Source organism: Musa acuminata, chromosome BXJ2-10 (assembly GCF_036884655.1).
Source record: "Musa acuminata AAA Group cultivar baxijiao chromosome BXJ2-10, Cavendish_Baxijiao_AAA, whole genome shotgun sequence".
Classification (NCBI taxonomy): Eukaryota; Viridiplantae; Streptophyta; class Magnoliopsida; order Zingiberales; family Musaceae; genus Musa; species Musa acuminata.
In genome coordinates, this window is record NC_088347.1 from 25,877,238 (window position 1) to 25,904,627 (window position 27,390).

General features: G+C 40.6%; 3 protein-coding genes across 7 annotated transcripts; 2 read left to right on the forward strand and 1 right to left on the reverse strand.

Annotated features, from left to right (window-relative positions):
• Positions 1–1,510: 1,510 nt before the first annotated feature.
• On the forward strand, positions 1,511–13,612 carry LOC135624716 (probable protein phosphatase 2C 35). 2 transcript variants are annotated; one of them, XM_065128613.1, is made up of 7 exons: positions 1,511–2,780; positions 4,380–4,511; positions 4,608–4,827; positions 4,904–5,004; positions 5,157–6,237; positions 6,346–6,391; positions 13,226–13,612. In XM_065128613.1, exons 1-4 carry the CDS (start codon positions 1,827–1,829, stop codon positions 4,918–4,920), a joined length of 1,323 nt encoding a protein of 440 aa, XP_064984685.1. In that variant the 5' UTR covers positions 1,511–1,826; the 3' UTR covers positions 4,921–5,004; positions 5,157–6,237; positions 6,346–6,391; positions 13,226–13,612. The 2 variants fall into 2 exon arrangements, with proteins under 2 accessions (XP_064984685.1, XP_064984686.1); XM_065128614.1 differs by lacking the exons at positions 5,157–6,237; positions 6,346–6,391; positions 13,226–13,612 and having other exon boundaries at positions 4,608–4,671; positions 4,736–4,827.
• Positions 13,613–14,896: 1,284 nt separating this feature from the next.
• LOC135624717 (uncharacterized) lies at positions 14,897–15,901 on the reverse strand. Its single transcript, XM_065128615.1, has one exon. It carries the CDS (start codon positions 15,717–15,719, stop codon positions 15,231–15,233), a length of 489 nt encoding a protein of 162 aa, XP_064984687.1. The 5' UTR covers positions 15,720–15,901; the 3' UTR covers positions 14,897–15,230.
• Positions 15,902–19,064: 3,163 nt separating this feature from the next.
• LOC135624715 (autophagy-related protein 18g-like) lies at positions 19,065–27,017 on the forward strand. Of its 4 annotated transcripts, none has more exons than XM_065128608.1 (9): positions 19,065–19,379; positions 21,128–21,589; positions 21,678–22,112; positions 22,262–22,507; positions 22,597–23,421; positions 23,513–23,685; positions 25,665–25,717; positions 25,846–26,430; positions 26,540–27,017. In XM_065128608.1, the coding sequence occupies exons 1-9, from the start codon at positions 19,179–19,181 to the stop codon at positions 26,542–26,544; spliced, it is 2,985 nt and encodes a 994-aa protein (XP_064984680.1). In that variant the 5' UTR covers positions 19,065–19,178; the 3' UTR covers positions 26,545–27,017. The 4 variants fall into 4 exon arrangements, with proteins under 4 accessions (XP_064984680.1, XP_064984681.1, XP_064984684.1 ...); XM_065128609.1 differs by having other exon boundaries at positions 26,338–26,430; XM_065128612.1 differs by lacking the exon at positions 26,540–27,017 and adding an exon at positions 25,299–25,362 and having other exon boundaries at positions 26,338–26,435.
• Positions 27,018–27,390: the final 373 nt, after the last annotated feature.

The following is a 27,390-nucleotide window of genomic DNA, read 5'->3' on the forward strand; positions in this document are numbered from 1 at the left end:
CTGAGGATAAATAGGTCCAAAGGATTGAATTGCCCTATATCGTCTAGGGACTACGGCGTAGTGGCATAGTACATCTGTAGTTGATAAGTCGAGTGAATTATTATAGAGATAATAATTCACTGAATTGGAAAGAGTTTTGATATGTATGACTCACGACCGGCTCAATATTGGGCCTAGGGGGTCATATACATATGATAGATGTTACGACGAGTAGAGATTCAGATATGAAATATCCACCGAAGCCCCTATTTTATTAAATATCCATTAAGCTCATGAATTATTGGATCATATAGATGAGATCCAATAAAAACTAATAAGAGATTATTGGATAGAGACCCACTAATCTAAGAGGCTTTGGTAATTAGATAGAAATTCAATACCCAATAGGACATGATATATTAGGGTTATGTTGACAGAAGACCTTTATAAATAAGAGGGAACTAAAGGGTCAAAGGTTGGGACTTCTTGGCTACCTCTCTTATTCTCCTCTCTCATTCTCCTCTTAAGCCAACAATTATAAAGATTTGGATAGTGATTTGAGGAGCGCCTTCATAGCTTCTACCGTGTGGTTCACCGCTAGAGAGGAGAACACTTGACCTCTTTCATCTTTCTCATAGATCTATAGGAATTCAGGGATATACGATCTCCCCATGTAACATAACTATCTCACATATGATTTTTAATTTTACGAATTTTTACGCACCAATCTTCGCACCAAGCACCTTTTTGAGAAATATGAGATTTTTATTTTTTCGTTTGATGTCGTCTCTATATATTTTTTATAATATAATATAGGAGAAAATGATTATAGAAGAAGCATAACAGATAAATATATATTTTGATAATAAAGTCGATGTGGCTTATAATGTAGTGAGTAATTGAGGAGGGAGGACAAAGAGGGGAGGAGTGGATCGAGTAAGTGAAAGTGACTACAACGACCACACACTTACTCGCCTTCACATTGGATCAAGACCACCAATAAGAATGAAGTGACAACAAGCAATGTCAAAGATTATGAGAAACACAATGGGATTATGAGAAAAAGGAAAAAGGATAAGATCATCAATAGATGAAATGTAAATAGTAAAATATATTTTAATTTTTTTAGGTGTTTGCAATACAAAGAGGAAGCACGGTCCTTATACTAATGTTTTAGAGGTAAAAAAATTTAGACGATTTTCTTGAAAAAAAATCATTCCTTTTGGATTTTTTAACGTATCACCGGGTTTTAATTTTTTATTTAATATTTTTTTTTATCTAATACCCTAAATATCTCTCGCCATCGTTATCCATTCGGACATTGTCAATTTCTGCCTCGTTGGCTGCCTCTGTCCTAAATTTATAATTATAAAATAATTTTAATTTAATTTAATTTTATATTATTTATAAATAAATATCTCACCATACACAATTATGATAAAGTAAATGAATTTAAAAGTTCTAAAAAAGACACGCAAAAAGTATTTGATATCGTCTTTCCACCCACACTTGGCTTTCTGGGCCATTCCCTCCTCCCCTTTTGTGTTCATCACTGTAGACTTGCCCCTTTATGTTGCGAACCCACCCGTCATTATAGCTTGGTCTGCAGGAGTCCCCCGTACTCCCGTTCCGTCCACTTCACACTTTGAGGCGGCCGCATCTTTTCCATTTCAAACCCTTCTCCGATCCTTCTGCTCTCTCGAATGCTACTGCCGTTGCTTCCTTCGGCGATCTGATCGAACTTTCTTTTGGTTTTGTACGATCTCAGCTTCTAACTGAAGCCGAAGAGGCGATCGCCCGTTTGCTTCCCTCATCCCCCACGAAAGGTTCAGGACACGAAAGGTTGAATGGGGTGTGTCCAGGGCAAGCGCTGTGGCCGCTACAAGAAGCGCTGCAGCAGCAGCTGCTGCCACTACCAACCCTCCTCCATCTCCACCGACGCCACCGATCCCTTTAGGATCCACGAAACGGACTCCTCGCGCGGTCTCCCCCTCCACGCGCTCTCCGGCGGCTTTGCGGTCGTCCCCTCCGCCGGTATCTGCCTACGGTACGCCTCCCTCACGCAGCGTGGCCACTATCCTGACTCGCCCGACCGCGCTAACCAGGACAGCTTCTGCGTGAAGACCGGCTTCCAGGCCAACCCCGATCTCCACTTCTTTGGCGTCTTCGATGGACACGGCCAGTTCGGCACCCAGTGCTCCGTGTTCGTCCGTGACAAGCTCGCAGACATCTTGTCCGGCGATGCTCACCTGTCGGAGGATCCCGTAGAAGCCTATCACTCCGCTTTCCTGGCAGCCAATTCGGCGATTCATGACAGCGAGATCGATGATTCGATGAGCGGCACGACCGCGATCACTGTTCTTGTAGATGGGAACACGCTCTATGTTGCGAATGTGGGGGATTCACGGGCTGTGGCCGGAGTTTGGAATGGTAATCGTGTCATGGCCGAGGACTTATCGAGTGATCAGACGCCGTACAGGAAGGATGAGTACGAGAGGGTGAAGCTCTGCGGGGCGAGAGTGTTGAGTGTTGATCAAGTGGAGGGCATTGTGGATCCTGATATACAGAGCTGGGGTGATGAGGAGGATGGTGACGGGGATCCACCAAGGCTGTGGGTGCAAAATGGCATGTACCCAGGGACGGCTTTCACAAGGAGTGTGGGAGACTCGACGGCAGAGAGTATAGGAGTGATCGCTGATCCGGAGGTTAAGACTGTGAAGATCACACCAAACCATCTCTTCTTTGTTGTGGCAAGTGATGGCATATTTGAGTTTCTATCAAGTCAAGCGGTGGTAGATATGGTAAGTCTCCATTTCTCCTCTAGAGGATTGCTTTGTTTGATATTTGCTTAGTGCATTCATTTGTGATTTCTTTACTTATACTGTTACCAAACCTAATTGACATACACTTTTGCAGATCTATACTAAAATGAATGTGATAGTATAAGTGTATGAATTAGTAAAGAGATGGCCAATAATGAATTTGAAGTTGACACTTCTCTAGAATACACCTAAAGTTATTTTTCTAGTGAACTTCTTTCTTTAGTGGATCTTTTTTCCTGTTACGCAATAGGTGAATGTAATTGAACTTTGGCAATCAAGTCCAATGTTTTTTTTTTTCTCTTCTGGCATGACTCTTTGTCTGATAGAAGACTAGGCTATACAAATAATTCCTCAGTGCCCTGTCGAGTTTGGATATTATGTCTTCCTAAGTTTGTATCCTTTGATTTCTACCATGATCTGTAATTTTCTACAGTTGAATCAAATTTCTTTATATTGCTTCTGATAATTTTGAACAAAGACTTTCTTTAAAGATGATATTGACTTTAATGACTTTCACCAGTGGATAATTGCTACAGTCAGGTGTAGATTATCTGATGAAAGTTGAGTTTACTACACAAGAAATAAGTATGAGAGGTTTTGTTAGAGATGTTGTATGAGGGTAAATTCCTTATCACATATTGGAATGAGATAAAAAGAAACAATAAAGAATTAGATTCTGCCTCTTTAGTCCAGATAATATGAGCATCAGATGTACGTGTCTGAGGACTTTATTCGGATAGGAAGCACAAGATTTCAAATTCCAATACTGTTGGCCTTCATTAAGCAAAGCATGATGTTGGCAAGAAGACGGCAATGAAGGGTCCAACTTCTAACATGGTTGTGTAATGCTGACATCAAAGATAATAACCATCCACCCTATATGAAAACTCTAAATCAGAAAGAGGTTCTTAAGAGCCAGTGACAATTAAGAGCCTGGTTCATTGTGGAGTATCTTATAGTTGAATAAAAGAATGAACTAGGCATGAGATTGTCAATCTCATGTTATTTTGTACTAGAAGACTTGATGGGATGGAACAACATCAATTGGTTGACTTTAATGGTCTTTAACCTCTTGTTTTTTTTTCTTTGAGTTGTATATGTTCATCCATTAATCCTTATTATATCAGCTCATCTTGTGCAGGTATATACACTTGCAATTTCTTCTGGGCATAAACTTTTCTTGTATATTTTCTTTATAGATAATGTAAAAATATATATTTTGATTCTTTCAAGTTCCTCATGTTTCTTTCTTTCTCACAAACATGAAAAGTTTTGCATTACAACGGTTCATGTCCCAACTATTTGGGGTTGGATATATGAATAATTTTCTATCATTTTGTGTCATGCAATATCTCTAGTTAAATCAAGAGTATTTCACTCTTTTCATATTATTTTTAGTATTTTTTTAATGTCTCACTCTACCTCTTTTCACACTTCTAATTCTGATTGACTCATCTTATTTGTTCACAACATCCTCTTTTGCTATATCTGATTGTTATACATTTTGATCGCTGAATCTATTTATTTAATAAGTTTACACCAGTTTTGCTGCTTTCAGAGACCTGTTTTTGGCTTCAGGTTTCCAGGTTTGCTGATCCTCAGGATGCCTGCTTGGAAATTGCTTCTGAATCTTACAAATTGTGGTTAGAGAATGAAAACCGGACAGATGATATAACAGTTATTGTTGTGCAGATCAGAAACATCAGTGATGTAAGTTCAACCTTTTATTACCTGACGATAACATTAGCTGCATTTTCTTCATTGTTTTGGTAACAGCTTCCAACATTTCAAAAATAATTGTATCAGTCATATGCTGCTGCAAATGATGGAGCTATCCAAACCAACAACAACAATGCTTCTCTAGATCCAGGTAAATTAAAAGTTGAGAGGTACATAGTCTCACGATCAGAAGTTAATCTCTCAAAGAAAAGCAGCTGTCTCGAGCTGCAGTCGTGCCTTCCTGACTGCTCAGTGGATCTAAGTTCTGCACGTGCTGCCCCTTCAACTCAGTCTTTCCATTTAAATGGTACGCCTTCTGTTTCCTATGTTTTTCTTCTGTAATTCTCCAACACTTCAGTTGTGATATTTTTTTGTTATGGCAGCGATTAATTCGGACTGACTGGAGTTAAATGGTACTATATATATGCCTTCAATTTTGGTACTGGGAAGCACTACTCTACTAATGACTTGTAAAATTTTAAACGTAAGTGGTTATATTGCCATCCTTATCTCATTGTTAGGAGTTAAATACCACCTGATTATTTCATAATCATGCACATCCATAGTTTTAGAATTTGTCAGAGAAATTTGTTTACTATACTATTGCTAACTCTATCCAATCCTCACGATGTGCAGGATAATTAAATGTGTTCTTCCACTTACATCAGAATGCACAAAAAAAGACCCATACACTCTTTCGTCGGTGACATTTTCAGTGACATTCTAGGCCCTTCTGTATATGGACTTTGCTATCTCTTCCGCTGTGCAAATGAGGCAGAGCCACTTCAAGCAAAATGAAACTCCCTGACCTTTAGAAGGACTTGCTTTGGCATCTTCATTGTCTATGACCAGCTAATTCTGTCAGCATAGGCGATACAAATAGCAGAATGCCAGATCGGGTAGCTGAGGCCTGCAATATGGTAAGGTGCATTCGTAGAAGAATGTGGCGAAGTCATGGGGTTGCAAATATGAGTTTGAATTGATCGCTTGGTGGCTGGCTGGATGTGAGCTTTACCATCTTTTATCGAACCAGAGAGAAGCAAAAAACTTGAAAATATTTCTAGGACTCTTGTTATCTTGGTATCTGGTAACAGTATAATAGCGGTAGTGGCTACATAATGATATTTTTTAATTAAAAAAAAGGACAATGAGGCCTTAAGGGAGGAACAAAATTTTTTTTTTGTGGAAAAAATAACCAATGTTTTGGAGGAATACCCAGTAATCAATGGTTATGATCGCACAATTTAGCTCATTCATGTATTATTATTTTCCACAAAGAAAAAATAAATGAATGAGCTAAGCAACCCAAGCCAATGTCACTTGTTTTGAACAGGTTGTCCCAAATCCGAGCCCAGTTCAGAGGAGACTCGAGTCATACCGTGTCATTGGGGTTGAGTCTTCCTGTGTCGGATGAGATCGGAATCTCGGGTTCCAATCCCTAAAACCCTTTTCCCACTTCGTGGCTCACGCCATGGCGGAGCGTTTCGGTGTTCCCAGGCGGAGCTAAGAACCCGAAACCCTGCCGATTCCTTCTTCCCCTTGACATACGAAGAAAGGGATTCGAAATCGATTGATGGCATCTCCGAGAGATTCAGGCGCAGCGCAGCTCCCACCGGCGGCTTCTTCTCCTCCTCCGCTCCACGCCATGGACGCCGACGAGGAAGACGACAACGTGAAGCAACTTAAGGAGTGCGCCACCCTCTACTTGTCCCTTCAGGCAAACACTTCCTTTCTTCCTTCTTTCCTGGTTTCCTTCGCTTCTAATAGACTGCCGCTTTGTTCTGATCTGGATGGTACCCATATCATTCGTTGTCTTCTGAAACAGGAGTGCCTCGCCGAGACCAACAGGAATTGGAAGTCCTGCCAATCCTGTACGTGCCTGGTTCTTTTCCTTTTGGTGTGATTTACTTATTGCTGTCTCTAAAACAATTTTCACATTTTGATCGAGATATTTAGTTGTAGTTAGGTATTTCTCCTTGGTAGTGTGGTAAAGGAAGACTTGCATATTTGTGATTCTCCATACAAGTCAACTTAAACGGTAGCTAGAGGGTGGGGGGAGGAGTGGTTTAAGTCTGCCAAGATATGAGGCGTGCAAATCTGCAATATCAGCATAGTCAGAAGGAAACCAAACTTGCCTCTGGTGGGTCCTTTCGAATGCTCAAGTTAGATGTTGACCTAACTAACGATCGCCGAGATGGTAATAAGAAGCAGTATACCTTGGAATGGTTTTTATCTACAGGCACATAGGAGTTATTCGCTTGTAGAGGCAGGTCTCCAACCAATTTCGGTCGCCAGATATTTATTTACCAATTTCAGTTGGAAGACAGTGCTTTAGCAACCATGATCTTGATAGAATTTAAGAAGACTGCAACAGCCCCTAACAAATGGTGAGAGACATTCTCAGCCTAAGAGTCTGAGAAGTCACGTAACTTCTACTATAGCCAAGACACATGACGTCTTGCCTCATGGATTACTCGACATTAATGAACTGTTAAATATATCAAGGGTTATCTTGTTTCACTATAAGTGACCTGAAGTGTACTTGCGGCAAAAGTTGCCTATATTTGATTCACCATGAATTGATGCCGACTCTGAAGTGGAGTTCCAAAAGGTCCCAAACTTGAAGAAAGTGGACTTCGGTGGAGAGCGCCAAGGTTACTTAAGGAAAAGTTGGAAGGGAAGACAGTTACTTAAGTTGAATTCAGAGAAATCCTTGGATAACTGAACACTCGTGTCGAAGTTAAGTTCCGTGGAATTTGACTTACGAAAATTCCACTTTGGTGCCAGTTTTCGTCTTCCGTGAAATATACTGGTTGCTACTATTGCTATACTTATCCTAAAAGCTCATGCCATAGTGACAATTAGGACCTGACTAGCCGGAATGCTGCAAGCTATAAATAATAGCCAACAGTGTGATGCTAATGCTTAAATGTTAGTTTCAATTGTAAATTAATTGCATTAAATGTCAATATGTGTCCATGAGAACTTGGGAATTGGGACAAAGCAAAACTAAATCAGTATATCAAGATAGGACTATGTTAGAGTTTTTTATTTCAATCATTTATAGTCCTGAAGCATAATACTTTCTGATCACCTAACTGTCACGACCTTAGCAAGTTTTGCCTAAGGCGTGCGGCACCCTCGCGCGTCCGTCCGCAAAGGTCAGCCTCCTCGAAGCCTCCCATTGTCCCTTAGGACCAACAAAAGAGAGAATGGGTTAAAGAGAACGCCTCAATCGGGATCCACAAGCAAACATGTCCGAAAAACACTTCATAGACAATGCAAATTACAAACAGACTTTACAAGCTCTGAATAGTTGCACAACAAAGGGTAAAATGGTCCATTACAGACCGAAAAGCTCTCGCACGTGTCCACATGACACAACCTTTATTTACAAGCCTAAAGAGGCCACCAACCCAACTAACATGGGACTATTTAGCCTTCGGCCGCCCCTCTACCTGCTGTACAAGGCATGAACATGCCAAAAGACAACGGACAGACATAAGCATTACATCCAACATCTTGTTTAGAAGTTTGTCCGTTACATTCTCCCCCACTTATCCCTTTGACGTCCTCGTCGAAGCCTTTGTGAACACTGCAACTCTTCGCCTTTGCTGAGTCTTCAATCTTCTGCTCCAGCTGCAATGCGCCTCCTGGCTCCCAGCTGCTCTCCGCTGCTGTTTCTGAGTAGTCGAACCTTTGATCCGCCATGCTGCTTCAACTCGCCAATGACTCTGACTCTGGTGTGGGGTTGGCTGAGTTGTATTGATCCTCGTTGATTCCTGCGGATCCACCAAATGAAGGAAAAGACCATCCTTACTGCGCCAGTCTCTCACAATTTCCACATGCTGCTTGAACTGGGTGGATGCTTGTTGGAGCTTTAACGAGCATCGCCTCGCAAACTTCTGAAGTTTTGGGTCCTTCCTCCACAAAATCTGCTCATTGACTCTTCTTTTAGTTAGTTGTCACATCCAAGTAGGTTCGCATCACTTCCGCTTTCGATTGACATTTCGTTGGGAAATGAAGCGGACAATCTACTCTCAGTAGCACTGATCACCGTTGGTGAGGATTTGACAACTATTGTCTTCCATTATCTTCGAAGGGTCTTTGAACTTGTGCAGAGCTCCTCTGCTGGATAGATAAGAGAACTGGGGTACTCGGTTTCGCCCATTCTCTTAAGAGTTGAGAAGGCAAAGGTTACTTTGACTTCGCCCGCCTCCTCGAGGTTGTACTTCATGCATCGAGCTGGTTACTGGTCTTCGCCTGCTCTTTGCTCACACTTCTGAAGCACTTGAAGTGTTTGCACTCCTTGCGTTGAGTTAGCTACTGTGATTCACCTTCTCAATGCTATCGAACTTCTGGAATGCGGGAAGTTTTCACCCCAACTTGGAGTAATTCTCTGATAGATGAGGTCGCCTCTGGGATTGTATCGTCTTCTCCATCAACCCTGCCGCCTACTCCACTGAGTAGCAAAGGTACAGCACCGTGTACTGCTTGCTTCGTTCCTTGGTCGTGCACTCTTGCATGACCTGAAGTCCTTCACTTACGGCTATCTTGATGAGAAACTTGTTGACACCGGTCTTACGAAGTTTCTTGGCCTCTGCCCTTCAGCCTTGTCTCGGTACTCGGAGATTGCCTCTGCATGCTCCACCTCCTCGGCCCCTTTCACGACCAAGCGCTCTCCCTCCATGAGAGCAAGGGATCAATGACTTGCACGGAAGTCCCGCCTCTGCGGTACCATGGCGCTGCCATGCCCATGGCCCTACTATCCATCGCCTCGCATCTGTATCCCTTTTCTGCATGATCAGTAGAAATGTCTCTGTGGCACTCCTCTGAGTCCACCTCCATTCCGACTGATGCTTGATTTTGGGTAGCTAAGTCCCTCTGGACTCGTCGTCGCTTCCTCGCCCCTTTCGACCCCCTGCTTCAACACCATTGTGTTCTCCAAGCAGTCCGTTTGGTCGATGGAAAGACAGACTGCAACTCCCATGCATGGCCTCTGCCATCACGTTGTAGAGTTTGCACCGATTCTGTTCTCCTTAGCTTCCTTGGTAGCAACGTTCGCTTACTCGACCTTGTCCTCTGACTTGTCGGGCTCCCTTAAGCGAATATGAGCTCTGGAGAAGTCCAACTCTCCAGCTGCTTCGATCATACCTCTGCATGATCAAGTCCCTCCCATGGAACTCACTGGTACTTGCATTCGAACTTTTCCCTTGGTGGAACCCAGCCCCCATATGCTGATGACCAAGGTTTTCATCCGATGCAAAATTCGGTGCACGCCCGGAAGACCCGCCTCTGCGGTACCATGGCCTTCACTCCTTGAATCCATAGCCCTTCTTGCCGTCGTGTTGTTCACCAAAGCGAAGCTCCCAGTAGCTCCCGATCATACCTCCATATGATCTCATCCCTCACGGGACGGATTGTGTGTATCGCATTGCCACGAACTGTTCCACCACGATCCGCTACACCATGTCGCCTCCTGGTGACATCTCCATTGCATTCTGATCTTTGTGGAATAAGCTCGAATTGTGAACCCTCCATGTGTGGCCTCTGCCAATACATCGCAGGGTCTCCTCCACCTTCGATTTTGTTTGTTCCTTTGGCAATCGACCTTCATCCACCCACTCTTGGGTTACACACAGATGAAGCACCGCTCTAGGACAGTCCGTCGCCTAGTAGCTCCCGAAGTCCACCGACTTCACTGTGATTTGTGCACCATTGTCTAGATCCTGGGCCTCTGCCCCTACCAGCACAATCTCCGCCGTGCACTGCTTTCTTCATAGCAACTTGAATGGCAACACTATGGCATATTCTTCAAGAGTACCCGCCTCTGCGTCCTCTTACCCCGTGCTAAGGCCTCATGAACCCAACTTCGCCTCTGCAAATTGAGTCGCCTTAGTTCCTCCATCAAATGCTCCTCCGAGATAAGGTGCATGTGCCCAGAAGCTCCCTTCGTCTTTGGCACCATGCAAGATGAGTCCGCTCCGTCAGAATGAAGGACCCATGGAACAACATGATCCTACCCTTGCCTCTGCAAGAGTTCATGTCTTTGACCTCTGTCTAAGGAAAGCACTGTGCTTCTGCTCCATGTTCCAACTTCTCTGCTGGCTCCCTTCAGGCGGCTTGGGTACTTCGCCAAGTTACACCCAAGTTGCTCCGCTCCTCGTTTTTGCATTGAGTCGATGGTGGCCCTCGCGCCCACCATTCCACGGGTCAACCCTCCCTTGAGTCCGATCTCCATATCGACTCTAAGTGTGCCTTCATTTAAGTTGCTTTAGGTCGCTCCCCCACTTGATCTCGCAATGCATCCACCAATGCATTCTCTCGAGCGAGATCATGCGGCAACTCCTCGCTGCTTGCTCGGTCCATTGAGCTTCGTGGAGTTGTTTGTGAGGTACTCCTCCTCAACATGTGAAGTCCGTCTCACATGATTCTCCCTCTGGAGTGCCGAGACTTATCCCTCCTGGATAACTGTCCCGTTGGAGCAACATCTCTCTTCGTTTCGGAGACCACCATCCCCTTGGACTACTCCGATCTGCTGAACAAACTGTGCATTGTTCTGCCTCCTGCAGACGCACTTGCTAGATTGCGCCTCCACGTCAATACAACCACCGCTGCACCCCTCAAGGCCTAGCAACATGCTGAACTCGTTGCACACTTCAGCCTCTTCCGGACGTATCCTTTGCATGACGAAGAGAAAGTTTCAATGCTCCATGGCGCCGAGTCTCGGTCGCCTTGGGATGGCCACGAACATTCCATCGTCCGCATACAAGCCCATGCATGAGTACCAAATTCTTCGAGTTAGCAATTCCCCTCATCTCTGTGAGCTTTGCATAACTCTTTTGGTCGTTGAACAACTCATTCCACCTTGGATGGTCTCATTCTTGCCAAGCGCCTCGCTTGCCTAGAGCGCCATCAAGTATAGTTGTCAACGTTGAGCCGTAGCTCAAACTCAGCCATCCCAGCCTTTGTGCGCTCCGCATTCTTCCAAGCTTGCCTGTTCTCGTGGTGCCTCTTGCGCGAAGGGTTGGCCATTCCTCAAAATGCCAATGTTAGATGCCCGCTCCTTTGAGCGACTCTTTTCCCTACATCTCCATGCCCGTTTTCCCTCAAACGGTCGCGCGTGTGCTGACTGCCCTCGACGCAGCCCCGCTAGGTCCCCCACGTTTGCATGTCATGTGTTTCTATGAGTGCTTGTCCCGCTCTGATACCATAATGTCACGACCTTAGCAAGTTTTGCCTAAGGCGTGCGGCACCCTCGCGCGTCCGTCCGCAAAGGTCAGCCTCCCCGAAGCCTCCCATTGTCCCTTAGGACCAACAAAAGAGAGAACGGGTTAAAGAGAACGCCTCAATCGGGATCCACAAGCAAACATGTCCGAAAAATACTTCATAGACAATGCAAATTACAAACAGACTTTACAAGCTCTGAATAGTTGCACAACAAAGGGTAAAATGGTCCATTACAGACCGAAAAGCTCTTGCACGTGTCCACATGACATAACCTTTATTTACAAGCCTAAAGAGGCCACCAACCCAACTAACATGGGACTATTTAGCCTTCGGCCGCCCCTCTACCTGCTGTACAAGGCATGAACATGCCAAAAGACAACGGACAGACATAAGCATTACATCCAACATCTTGTTTAGAAGTTTGTCCGTTACATAACGGAATATCAAAAAAATTGAAAAGACCTTGCTAACCAGAATAAAAATATGACAAATAAAATGATTTTGGTCTTTTGTTTTTTTTATCACAAAATAATGCTTTCTTTTACTTCCATATTCGCTGGATCATTGGTCACATGGGCTTGTAAAGCATGGTTTGTAGGTGAGTGTAAATTTAGCAATGAGAGAAATTGTTTGAAGTAAAGAGTTAATCAGAATATGTGATGGGGGCATTATGTTCTGAATTTGTTGGGCTGGTCTTTGGTGTATGTGATTCCAGAATGGATGGTAAATTTAGTCATGAGCAATTTCAGAACTGAAGGGTGACCACGTCAAATGATCTGTTTCCAGTGGATGCTGGGAATGGGAAGAACTGTATAAAGGTGTTTAAGTGGGGATTCTCTAGGTGGTTTATAGAATACATTAGAAATGATGACAGAAGATGCAACACTAATTTAGAGTCAATCATGACACAGGAATGGAGAGAAAAAGTCAATCATGTGATTTTGTATAGGGAAATAGTAGAAAATCCAGAAAACAACAGCAGACTCTGGAGATGTGTAACATGCATAACATCTTGTCAGATAGGTCGTTGTACATTCCTGGTAAGGATGATAAATCAAAAGTGTTTTGCCTTTAGTTACCTAAAAAATGGAGTTCTAGTCCAATTGAATTGTATTATTTGTTTCCTAATTTTTCTGTTTAACCTGTAAGTTCTATTTTGATTATTTTGCATTTGTTTCTACAGACAATAGATTTTTTATTTTTAAAGAAACCAAAAAATCTGGAGCCTGTTGCACTTGATATTTTTTTTTCTCATTAGGCAATCTTATTTTATGCGTAAAACCTAGTATGTTCCCAAGCCGCATAGCATATCAAGGATGCAAGATGATTAATATGTACAATATTGTTGTTTGTCTGCCAAATTTGTGTTCCATCAGTGCTTTGATGAGATAATAGTGGGGTAAAAATTATATGCTGCTAGACGTTTTATTAGTTTGTTTTTAAATAGGTATCTTTTTTCATTTTTTTTAAACCAGATGTTCAAGCATTAAAAGCATGCCATACAAGAAGAAACCCTAGTGAGCAGAAGTGAAGACTAGCTATAGTGAATAACCCAGCTGCAGCCTCACAACATCATGAGCACTCGCAAATATGAACATACTACTGACTTATAATAAGCTCTATTCTTCTGACTCGCAGCAGATTTCTCTGTGAATTTTTGTTTCAAGGACTTCACCACATGAAACACTACTGAGTTGTTTGCTTGTTTCATGAGTTCTCATTAGCAAAGGGAAAACCATTTGCACACTTTGATTGCAACGGAAATGAGACTTGCATAATTTGCTTCACTTAGCTATATTGAAGTTGACAATGAAAAGTGAAATGACAATAAATTGGTTGTCACCACCCCACTTATTTGTGAACGAATAAGGTATCTCTATCTGGGGGACTTCAACAATTTTTTTGCCCTTTTAGTCTGTCTTTGTTGTTCAAGGAAGAACCAACTTCTATATTTTGGCAAGTGATTCAAAACTTTAGGATTTAATTTAAATCATTGATGAGTTTGTTCTACTAAGTTTATCTCTATGACGATATATAATATTTCTTGGGACCAAATTCTTGATCTGCATTTACACTTCATCTGTCAATCTACGTTCTTTTTGTGTAATTTTCTTTCTGCTACTATTTCTATTCTCTTATCATTCTATTACTACTGAAGTTGAATTATTGCGGGAAAGTCTTTTTAATTCAATTTATTTATCAAAATTTTCATTGAACGTATTTGATAATCAATATTTCGGTAGAGAAAAATAACTTTGAGACATCAATCAAAAGAATACATTTGTTTAGTTTAGAAGTAGAAAAAGGAAAATGAAAGATTAATTTATAATTTTGAAATAGGCAAAGAAGTCTTGGTGTGGTACAAGAGATGATGGAATTATGCTTCCATTACTAGATGTAATCTTATGCACGTGATCATGGGGATGAACTAAGCCTTACTAGAGACGAATCGATGTTTGACCCACATTATTTGTCGGATCCCCTGACAAAGAGAGAAATGCAATTAAATCGCATTAATTGGTGGTGGTTTGAGGTGGAAGAAGGTGATAAATTTTTAATCATTATCAACATTATTGTTGGAAGGATTTATTCAGATGCTTTTTCCAAGCAATAACAAAAACAATTCGATATTATAAGAACATTATTTTGCTCAATTTGGTCCCGTCTCAAAGAAAATTCAATCATCAAGAGTACTTTTTTTTTACTCTTACATTGACAGCAGACCAACCCATCAAAGGTAAAGGAAAGAAGTTGAATGTAATGTATTGAATAGGTATTTTATTTTTTATTCATCATTCGGGTCAATGAGTTAAACCAGATAGTTATATGAGTGGAACAAAACAACTTAGAAGTTTGCAGTAAGAAGATAAAATCTCGTTGAAGTAAACATAAGCAGTGTAAACTGTTTACATCCTTTGCTTGGAAGCTTCGCTTTTGCAATCCTTGCCATTAAGTTCCAAAAAAAGTTGATTATAATTAGGAATTAGGAAGACCGACAACTGCAACTTGGCAGATGCCAAGAGCATATGCCAGCAACCCATCTCTCTTCCAAGGAAAAGGAATGGCTCCACATCTGCCACATGACCAAAAACTTGTATGGAAAACAAAGAACACAGATGAGGAGAAGAAGAACAGAGGAGAAAAGATTTGGCTAATACATGTGATCATATTATGTTTGGATTGGAAACCACTTCTCCATGCTAGAGAAGAATAGGATTTGAGATCAGTTCACAGCAATTACATATCACAATTCCCATTGTTTTCATCTGAGTCTTTCCTTTTTTTGTCCCTCTCTGTTCATCCTTTGATCGCAGAGATCATATCCAACTTCTTGTGATTCATCCGTCCTTCCAAAAATCGCACGGAAAACAAGAAAAAGTTGGATTTGATCCCATCAAAGAGAGGAAGAGGGGAAAGAAGCCATCTTTCGGATTATTCGTCCCTTTTTCTTTGCTTAAACTATTTAACTTTCAGATCGTATCATTCCAGCCGAAGCAATCGCCTCAGATCCTTGGTGGCGGAACAATCCACGACGGCCTTCGCCCCCGCCGGCGGTAGATCCTCTTTCCTCCTTGAGAAGCTCGGCAGCGGCAGCGCCCGGGGCGACGGCGAGAGATCGAACGCCGACCCCGCGTACACGTCCGGCGGCATCGCAGCCGCCGGCGATCTCAGCCGGATCTGCTTCGGGATCATGACCGGGTCCGGCCCTAGCCGCCCCATGCCGAACAACGCCGGATCCCACCCGACGCTGGCGGAGGGAATGGCCGCCGTGCCCGGCCCGCCCTTCCTCGCCTTTGCGGCCTCCAGCGACTCACCTCGCCTGAGGATGGTCACCTGCCCCATGGCCAGACGGGGCTTGGCGGGCTGTTTGGGCGATCCCTCCCTCCTCCTGCGGAGGGGTTTGGCGCTCCGAAGGCCAGGGGATGGGCGGAGGAGGCAGTCTTGGGGGCGCAACACCTCGGTTCCCATGGCATCGACCGATTCGATGCTGGCAAAGTTCTAATCTTTGGCAACGAGTCGGAATCAAGGACGTCTTTCTCCGTGCTCTTCCTCCTCAGGCAGGAAGACGAACCCTTTTGCTATTTAGTCCCTATTGGACGGGCAATTAAGAGTGAAGGAAGGGGTCGCCGGAGGGCGTTCATTTATGGAGGGGAAAGGCGAGCGATGCGTCGGGCCCACATCATTTCTGGTCGTTGGATGGGCGACGCGTGTACCGCAAGATCCGCATCCGCGTCAGCTGTTCGATATGAGAGGGTTAGCTCGGTTTTATCTCCATAGCACCGTTAGGTCGCCGTTTGTTTCGCATAGCTTGCGGCATTTATAAACGGAGGGTCCCTGTTTGAAGGGCTCGAGGGCGTTTGCGGAGCTAGCGTTTTTCCGTTTAAAGGACCCGCAACCGGAAAGTGCAGCTAATTAAATGGCAGTGTGACCTTCCACTAGCGGGACCTTTTAACCCCTGGTTGATGCGACTGCTTGTGAGGACCTACGCCTTTCTCCGGTGGAGACCTTTTAATTGGATGGTGAGTCTTCTTTTCTTTAGATAAAGTTGGGCAATAAGATGCCGGGAACCTGTTTGCGTTAATGCGTGACAGATTCGGTGCGCTAGCTTTGTCCGTCCTTTCATCTTTCACTGGTTTACGATTTGGGATTAGTTAATCGACTGATAACTGTGCTCTTTCTTGGATGTCCGTCGACATGAGCATGCGATCGAGTGAGCATTAGGCTAGTTGCACGTTTTGTTGTTTATTGGACATGTCGAAAGGTTTGTCATGCCCGGCCCAGATACCCTCAAAGCCCAGAAGAACAAGTAGGGGCAATTGCAAATAATAAGTTGCTTCTACTGGCAGCAATGTAACTCAGTGTGGGGGAGTAACTGGTGGCAGTATGTATTAGGTTCTCTTATCATTGCTACAAACTATACCTGAATAGTTTCAGTCTATGGGGCATATCTACAAACCATTTGCAGGCTGCGGGCTATATCGTGACTGACATGATGGGTTTGTGAGGTCCGTTTTGACTGTGTCTTTTTGACTTTGACCATTTGTTTTGCCAATTCTGTCGATCACCATCATGATTCGGGCTTGGTCTCGGTGGATTAAGTCTAAATTATTAGTTAAAATAATTAAGCTGAAGTTGATAATAGTATACTCATCAAATCCTTAGTTTTGTCCACTTTTAATGTGAACCTAAGTGGGATATTATAATTTCTCCCACTCTAGCCCATATTAATTCAGATCAAATCTACATGTAAGACGCAATCCAATGGTGGCTTTTCTAGTCAAAATGTTTAGGTTGAAGTTGATAGTACTACATTTATCAACCTTATAAATTATAATCTGAGCAGAATTATCAAGAAATGCAATCATTTTTCTTCCACTTCTCGTCATTTTCTCTCTTATTCTTCCATTAATCCAGTATCTTCCTTGACAGGTTTAGTTTTGTGATATTTATTAGTACAGTAGTCTTTGTGAAGCTTTGGATAGAGAAGTATAGCGTTTTACATTTTAAGGGTTTCTTATTATTATCAAATGTCATTCCATATTGGGATTGGAGGAGAATTCACACAACAGTGTCCCCTTCTAATTACCGCATGAATACATATGTGTCTTAAAACTTCTATATATATATATATATATATATATTAATTATGACTATATTTTTAATCTATACAAGAAATTTTTATTCTTTAATCATAATGATAGGATTAACAATTTTTATTTGTTAATGATAAATACTTTGCTCGACATTCTACTTATGATTTCTACATTGATAAAAGGTAAGTGTTATGGGGAGAAGATAATGATAGTAAAAAAAAAAAAATTCAGAGATCAACAATCTAATACAGATCAAATGATCGATGTGACATTCACATGATCCAATAATCTTGACCTATGTCCATAAAAAAGAAAAAAAAATTATTTTTTTAACCTGAAGATGAGACTAAGTTTTCTTATGTTAATATGGGCTCAAATATAGATTCCTTTATTCACCCACAACCTCTCTAGATTTATCAGAGAAAAATCTTAAGAACATGCAATATATTCCTATATCTCTATTAAAAAAAGAAGAAGAAAACTAAGTATACGAATGATATTTATAGAATAATTAAATATTAATTTTTATAGTTTGTTCTCCTTTCGTACAAATCTTGCCATATTTGGATTACTTATCAATATAGGACGAGTTTTAACTGTCCATTTGGATATAAATGAAGTGAACAAGAGTGGTAATAACCATAAAAGTATAATAGTAGAAGAAATAACTATCTCTACGCCTAGTCATATGATCCAAAAACATAACATATATTACATTGAACCAATAACATATAGTGTGGGAAACAAAGCTAATTCGTTATCCATTATGATGTTTTATTATATTCTATTTGCTTTTATTGTGGACCTCTAGGTAACAAAAAAAAAAGAAGGGAAAATATCAAATGAATCATTTGTTCTTTCTTTTTTTATAGCCTTTACTATTTGATTTAAATAGTATATTCTTGATCGATAAGTCCTCATATTTATAGAGGTGATTTTTTAGTTGTTCTTTCATTTTTTTTCTTCACTGGTTTCCATTTTATTCTCATTTAGCAATTACAGGAAGCTAAATTAAAAATGTCAAGTGTTGTCATGTGCTAACTTATGAAATTGGCTTCCGCGTTTATTTTTTTTTTTCTCTTCAAGCAATCTAGGAAACTAAATTTAGAATCTTCCAATGTTACTACGTGACAACATATTAAATTTACAAACAAATTTCGAACTTAACTAGATAATATTAAAATGTTAAATAATAAAAATGATCTATCACTTATAGTGCCTGGTAGGTATTATTTCATCTGCTAATCTTTGATCAAAATAAGCAATTATTAGGCCTACCCTCCCATACTCTTTTTCTTTTAAGACACTCCAATTGTCGGCACACGAACCCCACAAGCCACCCCCGCACCCTTCTCATCCACGCATCATCAGCACGGTTTGATCTCCCAATTCCATGTGTTTTTTGTTTTTGTTTTTGTTTTAATATAATTCGAATATGAGACCATTTATCCAATGCATTTTATGTCTAACAGAAACAAAATTAATTCCTTATGTTTCATATCAATTCCTCACTAATATTTTTCTTGAATAAATATTCACAATAAGAAAGAGGGAGGTGTTGGATTCGCATTAGATGGTGTCTTGGGACCGAATCATAAAAGGAATCTCGTTCCAGTCAGCCGCGGTTGTACGGTGCTAATCCTGTGCCCTTGGCTTATTTGGTGGGCCCGGCAGAACCGGTTTCACGATCCCTATTTAAGGGAGCGGGTGAGGCGATCGCGAAGGTAACGGCGAGGAGAGAAGAGTAAAATTGAGTTCTTGGCTTGGTTTTATTTCTGAGCTGAAGTAGGCGAAAAGAACGTTGGAAGTCATTTTGCTGCGGTGGGATCCCGCGATGGGCGGCAGGGGGCGGTGGGTCGGGGAGGATGAGCAGGGGAAAGGTCAGAACGGGCTACTCCCGAAGTCGATGCGCATCTTTTCGTCCTGCCTGAAGACTGTTTCGTCAAACGCGGGGTCCGTCGTGAGCAGCGTCCGATCCGCTGGGGCGTCCATCGCCGCGTCGATCGCCGCTCCGCCCGAAGATGACAAGGACCAGGTTATTCGTGGAAAAACAGAATAATCTCCCCTTTCTTGCTATTGGGCCGAAGATCGGTGTTAAATGGAAGTCTGTTCTTTTAATTTGATTGGTTTGCAATTTGATTTGTGTGTTGTCTCTTATAAGAGGGGACGAACTGTGATGCATACCAGGTAGTTGACAGTGTTTAGGTTCATGGTTCTTGAGCTTCTTGATTGACTAAATTTATGGCTCGGACTTCTTAATTTCAACTGGCGTACTTGTTAGCTATTCAAAAGAAAAAAAAAAAGGCTCTTCCTCAATACCTAGATTTCGGTTAGGAAGAATGCAGGGGTTGGAAGATTTATAGAGAATGAAAATAGTTATTTATCTTGAAAAAAATGGTATTTTATTTGATGTCTGGGAAGAAAAAACACTTGCATTCTGGTTATTCTTGATGTTCTTTTCAAATTATTACGCTTTGGGATTTCTGGCTCTTAATTGAAGGAGAAATGTACATTAATAGAGGACCAGAATACTAAGCTGAGAAGTTAATTGAAGGAGAAATGTACATTATCCACTTTTGACTTATGATTGATTTTTTAAGATTTACTGCTAGCTTCCTAGCCAGTCTATATTTCAGAATGAATGGGCTCTGGTACAAGACCTAGGAATAAGTTGTGTAAGTGGAAGGTCCTACCTTTGTCATATATACATGAAAAAGTTAGTGATTGAGCCAAAACTATACAGAAAGATCTTTGACTGATCTTACTGGAAAATGCTAAAATTTATCAGAACTATTACTCTCTGCATACAAGCTGTAGATTCTGCTAGAAGAGGTTAATTGATTGAGGCTGGAATAATTTCATATGATTAAATTTGGTATGTGAGCCACAGGAGGAGATAAAGAGCAGTTATTAGCCAAGTGGTTCAAGCCAGTATATAATCAATCCAAAATGCACCTGCATAATTTTCATTTTTCACCCTTGATTTTTCTTCATTTCTCCAATAGTTGGATTTTTTATAACTCTATCTATGGCGTCAATGGGCAAAAGTGTCACTATATCTTTTTCGTGTGTATTTTCAGAGCCAGCGGGCTTCATTAAGTTGGTAACTGAAAGATAGATATAGTGGTCCTTGGTTAATGCTATGAGATATTAGAAGATAAAGAAGCAGATTAATGAACATTTGTGTGCCTGTGATTTTTTGGAAAGTGAAGAGAGTGACAGATATCAGGGAGGTTTATGAAGGTGCAATTCACTTAGTATAAAAGTTTTATTATTATATAAACAATATGGTTCGTGCATAAGAAAATGTTCCATGAGGTGGATGTTACTATGCTAGCATCTCTTTGACTTAAATCATTTTTTAGTGTTTATATTGGTTAATGTATACATTTTGCTTATTGGGTATTGTTAAGTCCAAGGTATTGCCTCTTGCTTGGACCAGTATGTACCATCATAAACCTCCAACTTTGGACGGTCCACATTCGGTATAGGGCTTATTGTTTGTTATTTTTTTAAAAATTTTCTTTAACCCCCTCCCCACTTCTTTGTACGATGGTATGTATCGGCATATTGGGTCACAATGCCAACACAAGCTGGACCCATACCGATCCAGCTTGAACCGACATGGGTTCGATAGAACCTTGGTCAAGTCTTTCTTGTCTTGCTCTTTTTGTATTCACCAGTCATTCACAGAAGATCTCCGTGTATGCTACATTTCTACACTTAATATCTCTGGTTTAAGAAAATACAAATTTTGATAATAAATTTTTGTTGCTCTAACAGGTATTATGGGCTGGCTTTGATAAGATAGAGCTTGGTCCATCTTCCTTCAAGCATGTTCTACTTCTTGGTTATTCAAATGGATTTCAAGTGTTTGATGTGGAGAATGCTTCAAGTGTATGCGAACTGGTTTCCAAGCGTGATGGCCCAGCTACTTTTTTACAGATGCAGCCCATGCCGATCAAATCTGAATCTATTGAAGGACTCAGAGCATCACATCCTTTGCTCTTGGTTGTTGCTGGTGATGAAACCAATGGCACTGGTGTCGTGCAAGGTGGTCATCTGAGTGCATCAATGAGAGAGAACAAAAGTGAACCTCGGGCAGAAAACAGCATCTTAATTCCTACAGCCGTCTGGTTCTACTCATTCAAATCTCACAGTTATGTTCATGTTCTGAAATTCAAGTCTGCTGTATATATGGTTCGAAGCAGTCCCCGAATTGTTGCTGTGTTATTTGCTACACAAGTAAACAGGATAAGTTATTTTATTTTGATCATCAGTAGATTTGGGGTATTACAATTTCCTTCTGATTGCTTGAATTATGTTTTGGCAGATATTGTGTTTCGATGCAGTTACTCTTAAGCAAAAGTTCAGCGTACTTACCTATCCATTACAAGGAGTACCTGGTGTTAACATTGGTTATGGTCCAATGGCTGTTGGCTCTAGGTGGTTAGCTTATGCTTCTGATAACCCTCTTGTACCAAATTCAGGCCACCTTAGTCCACAAAATCTTACTCCCTCTCCAGGTGTCAGCCCATCAACTTCACCCGGCAGTGGAAACTTAGTTGCTCGTTATGCAATGGAATCTAGTAAAACATTGGCTGCTGGAATTCGAAATCTTGGAGATATGACTCACAAAACTTGGTCAAAATATTGCCAAGAGATACTTCCTGATGGCTGTAGTTCTCCTTTGTCAACAAATTTGAGCAGGAGATCTGGAAGACATCCACCAACTTCACATCCAAGTGAATCTGATAATGCAGGAATGGTCTGTATACTACCAGAGTTGGACACATCATCCTACAAACTAATACTTGCAAACACTCTTAAATGAGATATTTATAATTAATTATTTACAGATCTTAAATGCATTTAGTCTTTAACAAGGTAAATTGATGATTTTTTATGACCCTGCAGGTGGTTGTTACAGATTTCACTTCAACGGATGTCATTTCACAATTTAGGGCCCATACCAGTCCGATATCTGCTCTATGTTTTGACCCAAGCGGTACTCTTTTGGTCACAGCTTCAGTACACGGGCACAAGATAAATATTTTCCGAATCATGCCAACTCGTGTACTAAATGGTTCTGGCCCAGCACGTTACAATTGGACGTCGTCGCATGTGCATCTTTACACACTATGTCGTGGGATAACAGCAGCTGTATGAATCTAAGATGCTCTTTACCATGATTTCTATGGCAAATCATTTATTTGATACCTTTGATTGATAGTTTTTTCTTTTTGTACCAGGTCATCCAGGATATCTCGTTTAGCCATTATAGTCAATGGATTTCAATTGTTTCATCTAAGGGTACCTGCCACATATATGTTCTATCGCCTTTTGGTGGTGATGCTAGCCTTCAACAACAAAATGTGAATGGTGAAGGACCGGTTCTAACTCCTAATCTAACGTCGCCATGGTGGTCAGCTGCATGTTGCATGATGCATCAACAGTCACATGCACCTCCTCATCCACCTCCAATTACTTATTCTGTAGTTAGTAGGATTAAAAATGTTAATTCCAGTTGGCTAAGTACTGTTAGCAGTGTTGCTGCTTCTGCAGCAGGAAAGACATTTGGACCATCAGGTGCTGTTGCTGCTATGTTTCATAATTCTCTTTACCATGATCTTTCACCGGTTCCCCCCAAGGCCAACTCTTTGGAACATCTTCTAGTTTACTCTCCGTCTGGTCTTGTCATACAATATGAACTTCTTTTATCTTCATTTGTGGAGCCTTGTGATAGCAGCTTGAAAGCTTTACCTGCTCCTTTGTTGCAACTTCAAGATGAAGAATTACATGTAAATGCTGAGCCAGTTCAGTGGTGGGATGCATGTCGAAGATCAAATTGGCCTCAAAGAGAGGAACATGTTTCCATAATTATCTTTAATAATCAACAAGATAGTGAGACTGTCATCGATTCAGGAGATTGTAAAGATAATGGAAGTTCATGTATCCTGTCAAGTGCCAATGGTGTACCTGGAACAGAGTCAATGGGAAGTGAAAGGTCCTGGTACTTTTCAAATGCAGAAGTACAGATTAGCTCAGGAAAGGTCCCAGTTTGGCAGAAATCAAAGGTATTAATCTTTTTTGTTCCTGAGCAGTTCATAAAGACGACAATTCTTAAAGGTGGATAACATATATCTTCTATTTTATTTTTTATTGTAGATTTGTTTCTGTTTGTTGGATCCACTACCAGCTTTTGAAGGTTGTGCAGAAGATCTTACTCATGGAGAAATTGAGATTGAAAAATTATCTTTTAATGAGGTGGAAATAAGGCAAAAGGATTTACTTCCTGTTTTTGAGCAATTTCATGGATTCCAGTCAGACTGGAATGACAGGTATTTTCTATAGAATACTGCTGTCACTAATTAAACTATAAGGCTTGTCTTCTGCTAGTATCCTTATAGACTTAATACAACACGATAGACATAATTCAAGGGCCTTTGCCCTGATTGTTTTTTTACTCTTTTATGTAAAATTGGATGTCACAAAATATATGTAACTGAAGTGGAGTGCAGCACAGTTTCTATTGTATTGAGTAGTATAGCACAAAAGTAATGCTCCCACAACACAGCAGGAGTAAAAAAAAAAAGAACAGATTCAACATGAAAGTCACAAATCTGACCAGACTAAAGTATGAACGAATCAATTACTATAGTTTCTACTTTTGACAAAGTCTCATATTGGGATGCTTGATCAAGAACATACTGAGTTCTGCAATGAAGCATGGACTTGGTACCTATATGCTTGCTCTTGTACATCTTGATCTTGACCAGAATAAAAGCATTGACGAAACCAATTTAATAAACTAATTTGTAATGTATCATTTAAAGATGCTCGGATTATGAATTCTCTTAATTCTGCAAAGTGGCACAGATTTGATAGAATTAGCTCATTCTCACATGTACAAAAACCTTTGGTAGTATTAGCATGATGAAATATGAATAGGAAAGTTATGAAGGGAGTTTATGCTTTTCTTCTCTCGAGGAATTTATTTTTTTGCAAAGGTTAAGTGATGAGGACAAGTTTTGAGCCCAGGCCCTTGCAATGACCTATTAAGATCTTTACAAGTTAAGCTAACCAGCATATTACAATAAAAGACAGAATTCGATCTCTGGACCTTGCGATGACATGTAAAGGTTTTTACTAGTGAAGCCAGGCAATACCTTTCCTCAAATATTTTTTCTTCTTATGAAGTCCTCATTTTGCACCCTTTTTTGCTGCCTCATCCTGCCTCAAGGAATTTTGGCTTGGTTAGATGGTCCAAATGTTACCAGGGACTTTAAAAGTAATGAAGATACTGTCTCATAATGAAGATACTGTCCTAATCTAGCTGTGAGAAACAGTTCTATATTAAATCTTGTCCTTAGGATTTGGTTCCATCCAAATACAGGAAATAGCCCATTGCTTTTTGTATTGTAAAATGTAAATGACAATCCTTCATACATCAAGAATATGTGAGAGGGTTTATTATTCTCAAGTCCTTCAAATTTGATTTCAAAAGGATTAATTTCTCTTTCTTGAATAATTCATCCTTCTTCTAACCTTCATATTATTGCGGTGGTTTATCTCTTTCCTTACACTCATCTCTTCTTGGTGTTTTATGGTAACAATTTTCATTATGACTAGTTGATTACCACAATATGCATCAGTTTCAATCATGGTATTTATGACATAAGCCCACTAAAGCAAACTCTTGATCCCTATATCTGTAGAGATCAGTCATCCAGTTGCATCACGGCTAGATGAAAATTTAAACTTATCTAATGCTGGGCATGTTATTTAGCACTTCAAATATTGTGAGCATATGAAGTTTGGATTCGATCGAGGCTTTTCTTAGTTTGTGATATCTGTCTGCTTCTGCAGCAGCACTTTAAAGACAAAGTGTTGTCTTTAGAAACCAGATTTTTGAAGGTTCAGATCTGAAATATTGTTTTTCTCATTAACACAGGCAGTACATTGCACCTGAAGCTGCTGCATCCTTTCTAGCTGCAATTAGATGGTCGTGCAATAGGGTAATGCTGACATCTTCACATTTGATGTCTGAAAGAGAAAGATGTATTTGAAATGTATAACCTAAAAGCATTGGGACAGTGCTAGTGAGCAATACAAAAATAATTGCAGAATGTGAATGCTGGAAACTCCATAAACCATAGTAGGAAACTATTTGCATGCATGCATCTGTTGGTTTGACACCATCTGAGAAATCTGGGTTGAACATTGACTCAGCAAAATGGGAAATAACTGTTGCAACATCAGAATAAGTAACGGACACTAACCATCATAGTTGTATAATGAGACCGTTACATCTTTGCAGGGTTGGTGGTAGATACCAAACTTCATCAGGAGGTTTGCTTGATCCAAGCAATGGTAACTTTGAGCCTACTTCTTTTGCATGTGGATCATATTTTGTTAAGAACAATTTCTAAATTTGCCGAAACTTTGATATGGAATTTGGTAATCAGAAGCTATTTTTTTTGCCTATATGTTTATTTTAGGGCCAAGAACCACAGAAGGTTTGCTTGGTTTAAGTGAGACAAGGCCTAATGAACTTGTTAGCTTGCCGTTGATGGAGAAGTCTATTCCTAATGAATCTGGTCATGGTTTGTGTTCAGTTATCAGAAATGATGTTGATGCATTGTCAGAATTTAAAGCATCAGCCGTAATGCCCAGAAAGTGCTCTGCCAAAAGTTGCATCCAACTTAATTTGAAAAACACTGATAACTATCCTGTCAAGGATGACTCAGTCAACAATGGTGTGTCAACAAGATCAAGTGGCCTGTCATATAATGGTAGACTGGCTGTAGATAATTACTCTCTGAACAATAATGGCAGTAGAAAAATTCCAAAGACATGTATTACCAACACCCATATGGAACAAGCTGAAAGTGCTGATTCCCAAGAGTTTGGTCAATATTTTGATGAGGGCTATTGTAAAGTATCAGGACTTGATGACTGCTGTGAGTTAACTGAAGCTGTTAATGATGCAGACAGCAACAGCAGCCATTGCGAGATAGAAAAGACCGAAGAAGATGGGGACAATGTCAATATGCTGGGAGGTGTATTTGCCTTTAGCGAAGAAGGTGTGGACCTGTATTTCTATATTACAATTTTGTAATCATCAATAGATTTTGTTTTTTCTTCTATTTTCTGTTAGCATCAAATATTTTATCTTCTTATGATGTGAAACAGGTTGATGGCACTTGGTACATTTGCCTTGATACCAAAAGATGGAGCGCTTACCATTGTATTTATCTTCTTACGTTTGTGTTTTCTCCCTTCAATAATGCACTGTAGAAGATAGTGGCTTCAAAACCTTTGTAGGAGTAAATTTCTATTTTTCATAGTTGACTCTACATACGAACTGGAAGCTATCAACATGTACTAGAGTAACAACTCTCTTTCTATTTGATTCCCATTTGGCAATCAAAGGTATTTACCTTATGATTGGGCACAGCTGATTGAGAGAACCATAACTCAATGCTGAAAGTGTGAGAGATGGAAGCTAAAAGTCTGCTTATCGGGTCACCTGTCCTTTCACCATTATTGTACATTCTGTAGATTTGGAATTTTAATTTATGAAGTTGGATATGCTTCCTAGAGGCAGAGCTCTGTTTCATCTTTACTTGTACAGAATTATTTACTGTTAATGGGTTCTATGGTTGATTCATGGTGATTTTATTTTCTGTTGGTCTTCAATGGTTGAAATTATTTTCAAACTTGTCTTATGTGTCCATCAGCTGGCCTTTGTTGCTCATCAGACTACTGTAATATTTTCTTCATAAACTGAAGTATGGTACCTTATGCTGTCTGGAGATACAACTTGTTCATTCCAAATGTTGGTTATCCTAGTCCCTAGACATCTTCTATTGCCAGTTTCATAATACTTTGTTGCCAGTTGAATTGTTTATGACCTCTTTGGCATTTAAAGTCTACTTGAGCTGTTCTTGGATTCTGATGGTGGCAGCTGAAGTATCTATCATATGTTTGATTCCATATGATTGGAATACCATATTTTTGGTAATGTTATACCAACTGTTATA